Source organism: Eretmochelys imbricata, chromosome 24 (assembly GCF_965152235.1).
Source record: "Eretmochelys imbricata isolate rEreImb1 chromosome 24, rEreImb1.hap1, whole genome shotgun sequence".
Classification (NCBI taxonomy): Eukaryota; Metazoa; Chordata; order Testudines; family Cheloniidae; genus Eretmochelys; species Eretmochelys imbricata.
The window spans coordinates 5843530-5860419 of NC_135595.1; the positions used below are offsets into that span (position 1 = coordinate 5843530).

General features: G+C 53.7%; 1 protein-coding gene across 1 annotated transcript; it reads right to left on the reverse strand.

The window, feature by feature from the left end:
• Positions 1 to 15192: 15192 nt before the first annotated feature.
• Positions 15193 to 16422, reverse strand: RXFP4 (relaxin family peptide/INSL5 receptor 4). The gene has a single exon (XM_077841603.1). The coding sequence runs from the start codon at positions 16420 to 16422 to the stop codon at positions 15193 to 15195; it is 1230 nt and encodes a 409-aa protein (XP_077697729.1).
• Between the last annotated feature and the right edge of the window lie 468 nt (positions 16423 to 16890).

A 16890-nucleotide genomic window follows, 5' to 3' on the forward strand; every position in this document is an offset into this window, starting at 1 on the left:
ATCTTATCGGGAACACCTGATCCAAATCCTTCCCCCCACCTCCAACAATGCTGGGAATGTTTGGCTCTGAACGGGCTAATCTCTAGTCAAGATCCACCTTCTTGTCTGGCAAAGATAAGAGGCTGGGTGATGGTAGAATCATAGAAATATAGTGCTAGAAGAAACCTCGAGAGATCATCTTGTCCTGCCCCATGTGCTGAGGCAGGACCAAATAAACCTAGCCCTAGATCATCCCTGACAGGTGTTCGTCCCACCCCCAAGGATGGGGTTTCAACCACTTCCCTAGATAACCTATTCAGGTCTCGCTGGTCCTCGTCAGAAGTTGTTTGTAGGGGGAAAACACTGGAAATAAATGAAGCGTGTAATGCAGTGACTAGAGTCAGCGAGGGAGTAATGTGGAGGATGAGTGTTTAAAGCTCCAGATATGTGATAGTTAAATAGAAAGAGGAAATTAAAAATCCTTGTGCAGCCAAGCAAAAGCAGAACAATTAGAAAAACACGCACAGTCCAAATGACACTCATTACAGGCCATGATGTGCAGCCAGTTGTGTTTGGCCATGCAGGAGTGAGATAAGGCCCTGGCTGTCATTTTTGTGGCCCATTTAGCAAGCGTGTTGATTTACACCTGATTTATAGTGCTTTGTAAATGCTAACGGCTCAGGGCACAGGCTTGCCAGAGTTTATCTCACAAGCGGTAGCACAGAAGGGAAAGCCGATCTCTCCACACCCTGTTGCGGGATTCCACCCCCCCCCCCGACCCGAGTCATGCCCTCCAGAGACAGAGCCCCGAGGATGGGAGCAGCGTTTCTCCATATCCAGGCTTGTCTCCTAACCCCCAGGCGTGCTGGCTGTGTGTTGCCCTCAGAAGGCCTAAGCCTGGAAGCGGCGCAGACCGATAATTCCCTGGTGTGTCGTCCTCCATCTAACCTGCTATGATAAAGGGGTCAGAGCAGCCGGATCTGCTCAGGGCCGGTGGTCCTGGAGCCCTCGCCCTGTGTCTGGCTGATGTCTGGGCTGGATGGGGGTGCCCTGCCTCCTGGATGTTTTTTTTTCATTCAGTTTAATGAGCTCTGATCGCTGCAGAGAGGCAGAATCCCAGGCTCGAAGGCAGGCGCTGGGCTGCATGGCCTAGAGGACCGAGCACTGGACTAGGACAGAGGACACATGCCTGTGGCAACCACTTCCTCTCCCCGGGCCTCTGTCCCTCCCCGCCCTTTGTCTCGAGCCCCATGTGACGGATTCTGGTCAGTTGATGCCTGGCTGGAATGTGCCCAAATCCCATAGTGATGGGCATGGTGAAAGGCTGATAAAGTTGGCGGGAGCTGGCTGGTCGCTGCACTGCCGTGGCTAGAAGGTGCAGTTTGAGATGGTCACGATGTGCGTGGGCATCTCTAGCAGCAGAGGGGCCAGGTAGCGTGAGGCCTGGGTGTGATCTTCTCTGGTTTGTCACTTTCCCTCCCTACCCCGCCTGGAAAAAGCAAAGCCAGTGGGAATCCTGCAGCTCTCCTGGCACCGTTTGCTCATCGGCAGGCCCTGCTGGGCCCTGCAAATAGCCTGAAGCGAGACCCTCCTGCAGACCAATGTCCTCTGGCTCCGCGGAGAAGTTGGACTGGACTCCACTGCTGCGGGTCCCTGCACTCGCCTCCACCCTTTCCTTCTGGGCCGTCTAGCTTCTCAACAGCTCACAAGTCACTTCTCTGCCTCCCCTCCACCCCAACCAGCCGTGGCTTGAACAGAGAATGGCTCCTCCAGCCCTGGCAATTGGGGAGAGCCTATGGCACTAGAAGGGCCCTACGTTCCCCATGCACCCACATTAAACCCCAGCACTCTTGTCCTGCATCCTCTGCTCCTGGCTGCGCATCTCGCTGGGCTTCCAGTGTGGGGCAGAGAGAAATACATCTCCCAGCCCCTAGGGCCTCCACCCTCCAGCTGTTCTGCAGCGGCTCTAGTTCGCCCACCCCTTCGCTCCCCCAGCTGTTCTGCAGCGTTGCCCACCCAAGATTTTGCAGATTATCCATCTTACCCACCTAAGCTCGGGGCTGTAGCAACCCCCTGCAAAGAGAACCTCAGGAGACTCTGACCCTCAGAGAGTGGGCAGCAACCTGGCCCCTTCTGCATCACCACAGACACTCAGGCAGCCCCTGGGATGATGCACCCACCTCCCGTTTCCCCGTCCAGCGACTTTAATTAAGACACAGCTGAGGCGCTGGCTGTAGGCGGCTCTGCCATGAAACCCTGGCATGGTCTCCAGGGCGAGAGGCCACCAGCACTCCTGCCAGTGGAACAATAATCAACCCCATAGACAGGCTCCTCTTATCTCACAGCTGTGTTGATCTAGGGCCCTTGTCAATGAGGAACAGCTGATTACGGGAGTGAAAGGCTGCAGATGGTGCTAGATTGCACTGCCTATCAATGGCCCTTTGATAAACACCCTGCTGGACTGAGCCTCCTGGGCACAGGTTCGAATCCAGTTTCGCCAGCGGCCCACTTACGCCAGCGCTGAGTTCTAAGTGTGGATGTGAGCAAGGCAGCTGGGTTCCAAGCCCCTTCTTGTTAGAGGGGAGCTATCGCCCAAGGCTCTTTCCATCCTCTCGAATGATTCGGGTTAAGGGTCGGCCGTGAGGTGGCTTTACGATGAGCCAGGTCCTCCGAAGCCTTGCCAGCTCCTCCAGGGAAAGCAAGGCTGTGGCAAAGGAAAAGCATGGCCGTCTGGAAAGGGTTAATGGGTCCCACAACTGCTCGGGCTGGAGTACGAAAGGAAGGGGCAGCTGTGTGGAAGTGGGCTAGGGGGGAAGATGTGGCTCTTCCCTTTCTGGCTGGTTAAAGCCCCAGGGAATTACGCTCTAGCACTTCACCGTTGGTTTGCAGTGTTGCCAGCTCTCGTGGTGTGTGATGCGAAGCTTGAAGCTCCAGCTCCTGGAGTCCTGTGACTAGGGAAGAATTTCATCTTAAACACAGCACTTGAGACCACAACGCCTGGCACTTTAATTTCATCTGGCGGCATGCCAGCAGCTCAGCATCTCTACAGAACACCAGGATGGCCGGCGGCCTCATGGGGAGGCCAGTGACCGCACGGGGCATGGCGTGCAAGTGCTCCACTTCCAGGGCAGGGTTGAGCCCTGCTGGCCGAGCAGCAGCATGGAGGTGGGGAGGAGGAGCTATTGCTGCTGTCGGCCATGTACGGAGCTGTGGGGGGAGGGGGTCTGAGCATTGGTCTGGGAGCCAGGAATCCAGGGTCCCACAAGAAGTTGTTGGCTGAGCTGGGAAGTGAGCCCACATCTCCAGGCCAAGGCCAAGATCATCCTTCCTCCTTGAAGGGCTGCCTCCAGTTCCCCTGATGTGAAGAGAATGGTCTAGTGGTTAGAGCAGGGCAGGGCTGAGAGTCAGGCCTCGTGGGCTCAATGCCTCTCTGCCACGGCGTCCCTGCCCTGCTCTGTGCCTCAGTTTCCCCACCTGTAAAATGGATATAATAACCTCCCTCCTAAGGGCGGTGTGAGGCTAAACTCACTAATGCCAGCCAGAGAGCCTGAGATGCTGTGGAAGGGCAGAGGATTGTGGGTTGCAGGCAGGGGTGAAAGTAAGTCTAGGGACTTACCACTACAGGGCTGGGGCCCCCAAAAGGGGCGGGGCCGGGGGAGGTCAGAGCCAGCCCCAGCCCACCCTGTACCAGCAAGTGCCTCCTTCCCCCTCCCCGGGGTAACAGTGGCAGCTGGGGCCTCTGGCAGCGGTTTAAAGGGCCCTGGGCGGTAGCGGCGGCCAGAGCCTTGGGCCCTTTAAGTCGTCCCCGGAGCCCCACCGCCGCTTCCCCAGGGCTCCGGCAGCAGGGCTCTGGCAGCAATTTAAAGGGCCGGGGGCTCTAGCCGCTGCTGAGAGCCTCAGGCCCTGTAAATTGCTCCTGGGGAAGCCGATTCACCCCGGGGCGCACCGGCTTACTTTCACCTCTGGTAGCAGGGCCGAAGTCGTATGAATAGGACAGGAAGTTTCCCAGCCCTTTACAAACATTGATAAAAATGTGTTCCTTGCTCTAACGAGCTCGTCCTTTCAAAAAAGGCAAGACAAGATACCAAGGAGCAGAGGCCAGATCCTCGGCTGGTGTAGCTCCATCTGAGTCAATGGGGCTATGCCAGTTCATACTAGCTGTGGGGCTGGCCTATATTTTAATGTAATGCTTGGAGATGTCTGCTGTCACTAAGGCCTATTTCAACTGCGCTCGGTAAAATTCATAGAATCTCAGGGTTGGAAGGGACCTCGGGAGGTCATCTAGTCCAATCCCCTGCTCAAAGCAGGATCGATCCCCAACTAAATCATCCCAGCCAGGGCTTTGTCAAGCTGGGCCTTATTCTTCCATTCCGATGGCTGCAGTTTTTGGCAGCTCAGATTTCCTCCCTGTTTGCTTTGTGGAAATTACACGCAGACGTTAATCATTTGTTCTCCCACCAGCCTGCCCTCAAGTGTCCCTCCATTTTTCCTCTCTGCTTCGTGCTGGAGCTTTCCCCCCAAGCAAATGCAGTTTGGCAGACTCTTCCAGAAGACCCGGTCAATTTCTTTTTTTCAATTGTGCAGACCCACAAGCCATTTCGTGGTAGGCTTCCTTTACTGATCCCCGGCACGAGAGAGAGAGGACCTGCAACAGATGGTGATTTCCTGCAATATCCTGGGCAAACCTTAATGAATTATGGTTTTTAGGAGCCCGATTTATTCACAATGCAAATGTTTGAGGGAGTGTATGGACCTGCTTGAGGCTGAAGATGGGACTAATGCAACCTCAGGGAGCTATTAGGAAAATGAGGGACTTTTGGGGACACTGCATGTGAGGGGAATTTGTTAGGAAACACGTGGGGGGAGAGGGAAAGGCAAATGACCCACCCCCAAATCCTGCCTTCTGAAGAGACCCATTGGCTGGCTGATCTGGCTAAGGGTTGTTCTTAATCTGAGCAAAAAGGTGTTATGAACATGAGACCCACACCCCAGGACACCCCTTTGTGGGGTTGGAAGCGCTGCTCACCTGCCAGAGCCCACGTTGGAGTTGGAGGTGGTCTCTGGGGAGCTTATCAGCACATGTGTAGGTTCTTTTATGATTGTAAATATGTTTTCTCTGTATTGCTTTTACCTTAAGAATAAAACCTGCTTGCTGGGAAAGAGCGGCGTGGTAGCTTAGAACTGGGGTGGTACGTTGGGAACTGTCTCTGCGGAGAGAAGCAATGCAGGCCTGTTGAAGTAGTCAGATAGCACCTGGAAGGCAAAGAATTCCTCAGCCTGGCAATAGCCAGGCCAGAAGGGAGAGAGATGCAGGTCCTTACCCAAAGGAGGTGATGGCTGGGGAGTCTGGAGCCTAGCATGGGAGGCCCTGAGGGATCATAGAGGAGGAATACAGGTGGCAGTTGCCTTGAGCTGTGACAGAAAGGCCCAGTGGTTTGGGGACTAGCCTGGGACTTGGGAGCACTGGGTTCAATGCCCTGCTCTGCCACAGACTCCGTGTGTGACCCTGGACAAGTCACATCATCGCTCTGTGCCTCAGTTTCCCCATTTGTAAAACAGAGGTAACAATCCGTCTGTTGTCTGTCTTGTATCCTGAGTCTGTAAGCTTCTGTGGCCTGTCTCTCAGAATGTGTCTGCACAGTGCAATGGGTCCCTGATCTTTGTGGGCATAGGTGCTGACTCCGTGGGTGCTCCAGGGCTGGAGCACCCACGGAGAAAAGTTAGTGGGTGCTTAGCACCCACTGGCAGCCAGCTCCCCTCCCTTCCCCACACTCCTACCCGCCGGCAGCTCCCGCCGATCAACTCCAGCACAGAACAGCATGCAGGAGGTGGCGGGAGGGAAGGGGAGGAGTGGGCAGGAAGAGGCGAGGCGGGGCCTTGGGGGGCAGGAGTGGAGTGGGGCTGGGAAGAAGCGGGGTGGGCGCTTAGGGGAAGGGGTGGAGTGGGGGCAGGCCCTGGGGCTGAGTGAGGGTTGAACATCCCCGGGGAAAATTACAAGCCGGTGCCTGTGTTGGTGGGGGTCTCACAGGCTACTGGAACGATGGTTTTGGACAGGGAAAGCTGGGTGCTGAGCCGTCAGTGAGAGCTGAGGGCTGTGGATGTGTCCCAGGGCCAGGCCCTCACCTTGACCTTATGTTTAAAAACCCCAGTTCCTTAGAGGTTGAGTGCGACCCGTCAGCACTGGACAGCTCATGCTTGGACTCAGGGCACGTCCAGCACCACAGACAGCTCCCAGTAACCCCTCCGCTGCAGGGGGTCTCAATGTGGGGGGCTCGCGAGGTTATTACAGGGGGGGTCGCGAGCTGTCCGCCTCCACCCCAAACCCCGCTTTGCCTCTAGCATTTATAATGGTAAATATATTAAAAGGTGGGGTTAATTTATATGGGGGGGAGTCACACTCAGAGGTTTGCTATGTGAAAGGGGTCACCCGTACAGAAGTTTGAGAACCACTTGCCTGCAGCCTGGCCCAGCAGGATTTTGAGGGACTGGTGGGGGAGTTTAGTGTGTGTGGGGGGGGTGTTACAAATAATGTCATTTAAGTGAATATTCCAGTTTTGCCTAGAAGCCCCAACCAAGATTGGGGCCTCATTGTGCTGTATAGACACAGAGTGAGTGACAGTTCCTGCCCCAAAGAGCTGGCAGTCCAAATAGACACAGGTTCGGAGGAGAAACTGAGGCACACAGAGAGGATGGGACTTGCCCAAGGTCACTCAAGCAGGTCAGGCACAGGGAGAGGAATGAAGCCTGGGTCTCCCGAGTCTCAGTCTAGTGCCCTGCCTACTTCACCAAACCGTCAGGTTTAATTTTCTTTGCAAAATGATACTCAATCCAGCACCTTCCATCTTAATGTGTTTGGTGTATAAAGGAATCACTTCGCCCAGCAGTGCAATGCAGCCACCTCTGGGGTGGGGCGCTGTGCAGTGGTTCAGGACAGGAAGTGAAGAATCTATGGCTGCTGTCTGTCTCTCTGGCCCTCCCACTGGCACTAACGTAAATCCCTTTTTTAACGATGATGAGAGAGAAACAGGAATGATCATATCCTGCAGTTACCCTCTTCCCCAATCTGCCGCAAAGGCATGATCTCTGCTCTGTGGCTGGTTACTCTAGTGCATGGCAATAGAGCGGTATCTCTTTAAATACCATGTGTTCCTTCTAGGGGCGCTCAGTGTGTTCTATGTTTTAGATCCTCCACAGCAGCTAGATGCAGGTAGCAAGGCCAGCATGGTCCTATACCGTTAGTAAACGTGTATTTGGAACTCAGCTGTTCCCTTTTGAGTCCTTCGTATCATTAGTGTTGTGTGAAGAGCAAAAGACTCTCTGATTCTCCCCAGCCCAGAGCTGGGCACTGCCAGTCTCCATCCCCCAGGACTGAAAATGCTGCCTGCCCCATGCCCGGCAACCACGTCCATGTATCGTCTGCACTCGCATCTCTTTGATGCATCCTCCATTCGCACGTCCGTTCTCCAGGGCAGGGGGGGGGAAGGAGGTCTGATGCCTGCAGGCTGAAGCCATGGTTCTAGCTTTTAAGCTGGAAGCAGAATATCCTTTTGGAGATGCATCATTTTTTTTAAAAAAAGCATTGTCGTTTTCAGCCCAGCTTTCTTTCTGAGGGGCAAACCTTGCACCCAGTATCCTCATTCACAGCTGCAGTCAGAGGGGCTGGCGGTTTGCAGTATAAGGTGGAAATCCCATTAGCTGGTCCACGCAGACAGGTCACTTTCTCTGCATATGGGGGAAGGAGTCCCTCTTTACAATATTACAACCACAAATTATTTTTATTCAAGGATTATTTCTGTTACGGTAGTGCCTCCAGGGTCCCACCTGAGAGCAGGGCCCCGTTGTGTTAGGTGCTGTACAAAAACATGGTAAGAGACAGTGCCCCAGGAGCTAACAACTGAGGCTGGCAAGTGGCAGCAGGTGGCTGGAACTAACAAGTGAGGAGGGGTGAAGGAGGACGAGGCGTCTCTTCCTGGAGATTAGCTGTGTCCGTGACGTAGCTCAGCTCCTCTCGAGCCACTGGGGGTAACCCATGCAAGGTGGGGGCACTGTCCCCCAGTCATGGCTGAGCCATGTCTCGGGGGGGCATGGTCCAGCCAGCACCTGAGGGGGACAAAGCACCATGCGCATTGGGTGTGGGGTCACACGGGTGAGTCTTAGGGGTTTGGCGGAGGTGAAAGGAGGAGCTTTGAGAGGGTTTATTTTGCCACATTGATCCCCTCCTCCCCTGAAATGCAACCAACTGGACCTCTCCCCAATCACCTCCCTCCAAAAGAATCAATCTGAAAAAAAGTCAATTAATAGCATTAAAAACAAACCACAACTCCTGCCCCAGAAGCAGATTTATTTATTCCCTGAAAGGAGAAAAGCCAGAGGCTCCATGAGCCCCCTCCTTTACTCCCAGGTTTGACACGGGAGGTCCTCAGATATAATGGCAATGGGTGGCCATAGTCAATAGAGAGAGAATCTGATGGTGGTCCCTGAAAAAATAAATATTTTCCAACTCGGGTGCCTGCAGGCAGGCCCCTAAATCCATAGGTAGGTACCTAGACAAGCAGCCTGAGAAAGTTGGTGCCCGCAGAGGAGAAAGCAGCAAGGTGCTTGAGTTAATGGACAGCAGCCTGCACCCATGAAAGGGTTAATCAGCTCTCAGCATTGCCAGGTAAGTGTCCAGGTGCCTGGAGCCAGTGAGCATGGAAATAACGCCCTTTGATTCATCGACTGAGCGGGTGCTGCTCAGCAGAAAAGGGAGAGAGTTCCCCTAAACCCCTTGAAAAAGAGACATGGCTTTGCATGCACAGTTTGAATTGGGTCCCTTAAAAACACAGCTGCTGTCTTTCTAATCCCCCCCCCCATCACCCTGTGCAGTCATGGACAGCTGTGCAAAGTGGGTGTATGGGGCTCCTCTGGGTTTGCACAGCACCTAGCGCATCATAGACAGCTGTGCAAAGTGGGTGTATGGGGCTCCTCCGGGTTTGTACAGCACCTAGCGCATTGGGGATCCACTCCTGAGCTCTCCCTGGGCAGTGCCGTGCTAAAACTAGTGACTAATAATACGGCCGTGACCTGGAAGCATTCCACACCCACTTGGCCCTGGTGTGCAGCGTTGCACGCAGTGCAGGGCAGGAGAGAATTGGGCACTGCTGCTCACAGGTCAGGCTGCCTGGTGTTGCGGGAATGAAGTCAAATCAGCATGGCTTTTCCCAGGCTGATGTCCTCCCCTGTCCTTTCTTTTGGAACTGAAATCGCTCTCGCCAATGCAGGAAAACTTTCCAAACCATTCTTTGCTTTGGACCCGTTTTTCACTCCACATTTTTTATTGCTTAGTGCAAGAAACGCCAGATCTTTGCTGCACCTGCTGCTAATTTCTCCCCCCCCACCCACCCCCAGCACCTGAAGCCATAATCTTCCCCTGGTGACAATACGATATGGCGACGGCAACCAGCCAGGCTGTTGCAAAGAGAAGATTAGGGTGACAGCTGTATCTTTTTGGCTTGCAGGCGATTCCGCAACCATTATGTGTTTGGGGAGGAAGGTGGCTTTATGTGAGTTTTGTGGGCCAAGTTTCCCATGTGCCCAGAAAGGACAGACAAGTTCTCCGCTGTGCAAGAATTAATAGACCGGCTCAGGCCCTATGAGCCATGGCATGTGCCCCAGACGAGTGAGTTCAGCGCCGGTGTGGACACAGGGCACTACAGGGTCTCTCGGGCTAAGCTAACTCCAGAGCAATTCACTCAGCTCTGCAAGGACGCTGCCGCCTTTGATTTTGGAGAGGGGATGCGTTAGAGATGAATCAGACTGGATTGTCCATGCAAAACCCCCTGAACACCAGAGAGGGGGCTTTGAACCTGCCTCTGTCAGATTCCCAGTATGACGGAGACCTGCACACCTAGAACTCCCGGTGTCGGCCCACGGACAGAGTGATAAACTCAAGGACAGCCAAGCATCCTGAGTCTCTTCCTGGGTTTCTTCTGATGCCCCAGGCTCTGCGTTCTCTCAGAAGGTTTGCAGACCTCAGCGCTTTTACGAGCCGACCTGTGGTCCTTCTAGACCAGATTTCCCATCACCCCAGCTGCCCCAGAGGAAGGGGCAGCGCAGGGATAACCTGCTTCCTGGGGATGTATCTCCCGAACAGCTAGCAGGTTTCAGAACCACCAGGTAAGAGAGGACATGGTTAGGACTTTAACTTGGGACATTAGAAACCTGGGTTCAAATCCCTGCTCCGCTACACATTTCCTCTGTGATCTTGGCCCAGATCCTTCAAGGTCTTTAGACCTCTAACTCTCATTGAAGTCCATTAGTCTCTTGGGGTCTCCATTCCCCTGCCTCGCAGGGCCGTTGTGAGGACACCTGTATTATAGATTGTAAAGTTCTTGGGCATTGTGATCATGGGGGCCAGACAAGGACCTAGGAGAGCTTCTGAGGTTGATTCATGCTCTGTAGCGTGTCTAGCCCTTTCCAATCTCGGCTGGCTCTTCTGGAACAGAAACAGGTGAGTTTCTTTGCGTGGTTTGTACAGCCTTGATTAAGGAGCCAGACGAGATTAATTGCTAAACAACCCAGGTTTTCCCCCAGTCTCTGTCCCCAGCAGGACTAATGATAAAACCATGAAACATAAAATAGACCCATGAGCAGAGTTGCTTTCCTGTGTGCTTTCCTGTGCATTTAGAGCAGGAAGAAAACACAACAGCTGATAACCATCTCGGGGATTATCCCCTCTGGAAGGAACACTGACTACCCCCTAGATTGTCGGTCAAGCTAAGGCCATTTTACAAACACCCTGACAGTGTAAAAGAGCTTTGAAATGGCAGGATGGTACCCATGTTAATGCCTCTTTATGCTACCAGAATGAGGCCTTTAGCATAAACAGGACTCAGCCCCTCTATCGCTAGTGTTGCCAGCTAAATCATAGTGAATAATTTATTTGCTTCCCTTCCTTTTTGCAACTGGTCTGCAAACCGGCTGAAAAATTATCAAATGTTTGCTGATCAAATGGTATCTGGCTAGCTCTTTGGGTCTCACACCATAATGCACACCACACCAGTTAGTTGCATGTGTCACATGAGTTGGAGTTCTGACTTGGAGATGGTGGACATTTTTTCAATCATCGACAAGTGGAAATAAATGTCGACAAAATGTTTGTGACCTTGCCTTGCCTTTTCCAGCCCTTTTGGGTGTGAAACATTTCAAAATGTCAGTAAAATTGGGAAAGTTTTTATGACAATTTTCATATCTTTTCTCAAAACCAATGCATTGTGATTCTGAAATGCTGCCCCAGTGAATCGTGGGAGTTGTAGTTTGGGTGCTTCATGCTCCCATTCCCCCTTGTGGGCTGGACTCACTGGTCATACTCCATCTCCCATGATGCACTACAGTCTCCCCTCTTGATGCATCATGGCAGTCACATGGCCATGGTGCATAGTGGGAGAAGTTGTCTGACCAGGGAGCCTAGCCAATAGAGGAGAAAGGGAGCATGTGGCCCTAAAACTACAATTCCTATGAAGCACATGGAGGCATTTCCAAAACAAAATGTTTTACTTTGGGGGCATTTGGTTTTTGGATGAAACATCAAACTGTCTGCACAGAGTAGGTGTTTTTTTGTGAAACATTCCATTTAGCTGAAAACCCGATTTTCCCCTCAAACATCAGTTTTGATGGAAAATCTGCAATCAGCCTTCTGGGCTCAGGATTTTTGAATGATACCATAGGTAGGTTGCGTAGGAGAAAAGATTTTCAATGATCTGACAAAATCTTGTGATTGGCTTAACCCCCTTCCCCCAACCTGCTGAGTTTTAAACACTTAGGGTTGGCCACACTTCCCCAGTAAAAAAATGTCTTCCTGTAAATACTGTTTTTAACTTGACCATTGCTCCCCATTATGCCCATGTCAAGCCAGATTTTAAAGACGATTTCCCAGCACCCACAAATGGGGTAATGGAGTATTGTGGGCCCCCCACCACAGAAAGGATGTGGACAAATTGGAGAGAATCCAGCGGAGGGCAACAAAAATCATTAAGGGGCTGGGGCCCATGGCTTATGAGGAGAGGTTGAGGGAACTGGGCTTATTTAGTCTGCAGAAGAGAAGAGCGAGGGGGGATTTGATAGCAGCCTTCAACTACCTGCAGGGGGGTTCCAAAGAGGATGGAGCTCGGCTGTTCTCAGTGGTGGCAGATGACAGAACAAGGAGCAATGGTCTCAAGTTGCAGTGGGAGTGGTCTAGATTGGATATTAGGAAACACGATTTCACTAGGAGGGTGGTGAAGCACTGGAATGGGTTCCCTAGGGAGGTGGTGGAATCTCCATCCTTAGAGGTTTTTAAGGCCCGGCTTGACAAAGCCCTGGCTGGGAGGATTTAGTTGGGGATTGGTCCTGCTTTGAGGGGGGGGTTGGACTAGATGACACCCAAGGTCTCCTCCAACCCTGATCTTCTATGATTCTACGATTTCCCCTAGTGCTCATCTCCTCTTGATGCCCCTAAATCAGGGCCAGATTTTTCACGAGTGCTCAGCATCCCATTAGGATATTTAAGGCCAGAATTTAATGTTCTGAGCTCCGTTGACCATGGAGCCACTTATCTTGGTACCTCAATGGGCTCTTTGGAAAAAGCCTGCTCTGACTCCATGTGCTGAACCCTGCAAAAGGTTCCGTCCCCTTAGTCATGACATGGGTGCAATTAAACTCCTCCGTCTAGGCCATCGCTTTGCTCCTTTCCCAGCAAAACAGTGGCCCTGGTTTCAGAGTTGACTCCAATCAAAATTTCATTTCTGTAAACAGGAAATGGGCCTGCTTGTCCCCCAACAGGCTGGGATTTTGTGTTTGCTCAAGGGCTGGGAGCTGATTACCTTTTCGATTTGTCCCTTCTTGATGGTCCTTTATGACGATCCCCCCCCACACACACCACACCACACGTACTGCCTACGTTAATTGCAGCATTGCAAAGCAATTCATAAATCAGATGGCTGGGAGTGAATTATAGCTATAGGAACAAGTGAATCATATTTTCTCCCAAAGAGCTTCTCTGCACACAAGCTTTAATTACACTGGTATAGTTAAAGCAGTTTTATTGGTATTGCTTATCTGTATCCATACTAGAGGGGTAAAACTTCTCTTTTCCTGGAGGCGTGGTCCCTGTGACCAAAAGGGAAAGGGCTCTACCATTATAATAATAATAATTCCTACAGCTTTTCATCAACAGATCTCAAACCACTTTCCAAAGGAGGTTGGGATCATCCCATTTTACTGGTGGGGAAACTGAGGTACAGAGCAGGGCCTTGACTTGCCCTGGGTCACCCAGCAGGCCAGTGGTAGAGAAGGGACTGGAACTCATGTCTCCTAAGTCCCAGTGCTCTATCTGCTAGGCCACACAGCACCTTTATTACATCCACACTCGGAGTTTGACTGATTTAATCCCATTCAGTTGGACGATCAGGCCAAAGTTGTTCAACAGGCACAAACCCTGCGTGACGATCAGGTTTGTTCTCTCCCCACCCACGACGTTCCTGCCCTACTTCAATAGGAGCGGATGGAGCTTAGCACCAACCACAATCAAACCCTTAGGATGGATTTAACCCTTTTAACCCTTCGTGTGCTGGATAATGCTGTGGAACATTCCCTCGCGAAGGAATCCATCTGCTCCAGCGGTTCGGGGCGGGGCCGGGTGGGGGGGGAGAAGGGGCAGCCTCAGCCTGGCTAACACTTGTGCTTCCTCACAGCTGGAAGCATTACCAGGGCTTATGTTTTCAGCCGCGGTATAGTTCCTCATTAACCTCTTCCCTGGAGCCAAATCAGGTGCTGGGAGCAGCATCAGCCCCGCCTTGATTTAGACTTTGACACAGGCTGGAGTCGATAATACCTCACGCGAGCCCCATAAATCTGGGAGCCAAAGAGTTGGCTTTTCTTTTTCCCCCCCGGCCGATCTTGCTGAATCTAGCCGTGAAACAGAGCCATCTTCCGTCTGTCCAGGGTTGGAGGTTGGGGGCGCCCGGCAGAACAGAGATGGGCAATAAGAACAAGGACATCTGGGGTTTAAGGTGAGTGGGCAAGGACCCCCATGCACTGAGCATGTAGGAATCCCGGAAGTACATGCAGAAGTGAGTTTGTACGGAGGGGCCGCACACACGCTCACCCCTCTGCCCAGGGAAAGTTATGCCACTGTTTACTAAGCCAGACTGACCCCTGGAGTAACCAACCCCATTGGCCTCGGGGTTACAGTGCAGTTGACGATTGCTTTGGCCCCAAGTGCTTTGTGGGTGGGTGGGTCGGGGACACTGGCCTGCTGGGAGATCGTAATTCAATTCCTCACCCACCTGCACTGCTTAGGCTGGGGGAATTGCCCCAACGGGGAACATGATTTGTGCTGTTCAGGGTAGACGGCCCTGCCGCCCTAGGGCTGCCAGCAGGACTCTGAAGAGGAAACCTACCTGGCCCTCTTCGGCGAGGGTACCACCCCAGGCCCGTGGGAAGAGTTGCTCCATAAAAAGCTCTTGCATCTGGGCTTGGCCATTGCTCCGCAGACCCGGCAGGAGATGCCAAAGCCCGCTGCACTCTCCTTAGAGGGGTCAAGAGGTGCACACATATAGGTCTTCAAGTCCCAAGCTGCCTTGTGGGTGCAAGCGGGGAAGGTCCTGGGATCTGCGGGCATGTGCTGAAGTCCTCCTTAAGATCTGGAGTCCTCTGTGGGTTTCAATCCCTGGATGGTGGCAAGACCACTACAGGACAGGATCTCCAGTGACGTCTGCACTATCAGCAGCTGACAGAGGCAAATGAAGCCAAAGGAAATGTAAAGCCAGGAGCCACGAAACTCAAATGCAGGTGCCATCTGGCTCATCAGACCGGTCGTCAGCAGGGAAGGGGCTGAGCTCCTCCAAGGTTCGCTTGGCTCTGGGGCTCTTGTGGGATGCCCTGTGGAAATAAGGGCCACAAAGTCCGTCTTTGCTTCTCCCAAGTCTCAGGAGTGTTAGGGCTAGAGGAAGGAGCCCTGGCTGGAGTTCCATCTCCAGAGTCAGGTCCCGTCATTCCTCACAGGAATACAGTGGAATCGCTGCTCTTGCCGGCCTTCACCGCAAAAGACCTCCAGTTAGGTTGGGTGCAAAAGATCACGGCCTGTAGCACGACCGGTGCTAACGGCAGCCCCATGCCCTGCTAGCCCAGGCTCCTCTGATGTTAGCCCAAAAGCCACCCATGTGTTTTAGAGGCCGTGATTCACCAGCGGTCATTTCAGTATCTCCTCGTTGAAGCCTGCCCCAGGGCCGTCCCTACCTCGCCCTGCGGGCTGGCCTCCTCGGCTCTCAGCTCAGGCATGACGGTGATGGTGGTAGACAGCAGGGCGTATTCCTTCTCTGCCACCTGCAGGCTGCTGGGGGTGCCCCTCTGGTGCAAGGGCAGTACCACCTGGGCGGTGCCCTCCTCCCTTCCCTTGCTGGTGGAGGAAGGCAGGTAGGAGGAAGCCTGGGCCAAGAGGCTCAAGAAAGCCTCCTTCAGAGCCCTGCGAAACTCCCTCCGCATCAGGCAGTAGATGACAGGGTTAAGGCAGCTGTTGCTGTGGGCCAGGCAGGTGGTGAGGGGGAAGATGTAGGTGTGGAGGAAGTAGAAGGTCTTGTCCCAGGGGACAGCCCTGAACTTCACCAGGGCCCCCCAGAAGGTCACCACGTGGTTGGGGAACCAGCAGACGAAGAAGGAGGTGACCACTAGCCAGACGGACGTGGCGATCTGGCTCTGCCTCCTGGGGTTGTTGGTGTTGACACGGTGCTGTTGGAGGAAGCTCAGGAGCCGCAGGTAGGAGGCCAAGATGATGACCAAGGGCACCACAAAGGCCACCAGCACCTTCTGGAGGTGATACACTCCCAGCCACCGGTTGGTGGGGAATTTGAGCAGGCACAACTCCACCCCGACCACATCTGTCACCGTGGCAAAGATGGCGGTGGGTACGGTGGCTCCCAAGGCTGCGGCCCAAAGAGCCACGGTGATCCACTTGGCCAGGTTGGCGGTCAGCTTGAGGCCGGGCCTGATGGCAGAGGCCACGGAACAGTAGCGGGTGACGCTCATGGTGGTGAGCAGGAAGACGTTAGCGTAGACGCTCAGGACGGTCAAGGTGAGGACCAGCTTGCACATGACATTGCCGAAGGGCCAAGTGAAATCCAGGGCCGTCTCCACTGCCCAGAAGGGCAGGGTCAGGGCAAAGTGGAAGTCAGCCAGCGCCAGGCCGAAGACAAAGACGTCTATGGGAGAGGCCGGCCTGCCCTTCTGGGCCCGGACCAAGTACATGACCATGGAATTGCCCAGCAGCCCCACGGTGCACACCACCAAGTAGATGCTGGAGATGAGGATCCGCAGGCCGAAGATCCCATCAGCCGGGACGGAGGCCGCATCATCCCCGCTCAGCCCCCAAGCGTCCAGCAGGGATTTGTTCCCGAAGTCGGGCCGTGCTGAGCTGTTCAACTGCCCCATCCCCCCTTCCTGCATGTTCAACACACTCTCCTCCCAGCTGGGGGGTTGTGGCCCTGGGGACGTACAGCACCCGGCGCGCGGAGGAGGAGAGTGGCCCCTCTACTCACCACGTGGCCAGTGCAGCCATCCTTGCCCGAAGCCAGCCCATTCCCTGTCAGTGCTCTTCCATGCAGCTCCGCTCACCCTGAATGCACGCACCACTGGGTCCGCGGCACGGAAACCGGGACAGCCCCATGCAATAAGCCAGCGGTGGCTCGCACAGCTGGGAGGGGGAATCCTTCAGGCACGAGTCGGCCCTTGAGCTCCTGCATCGCCCTTGGGCCTCCCACGTCGGTGGCAATCGATGCAGGCTGGCCGACCTCCTCTCTCCTGCGCTCCTGAGTCCAGCCGCGCAGGGGGTGTGGACTGAACTGTGCAAGGCAGAAGAGCTGTCTTGGGTGTGTGTGACACTCGAGCAACTGAAGGCTG

What these genes read in the sequence shown, in the direction of transcription:
- RXFP4 (XM_077841603.1), bottom strand. Translation starts at nt 16,422, where the DNA reads ATGGGGCAGTTGAACAGCTCAGCACGGCCCGACTTCGGGAACAAATCC.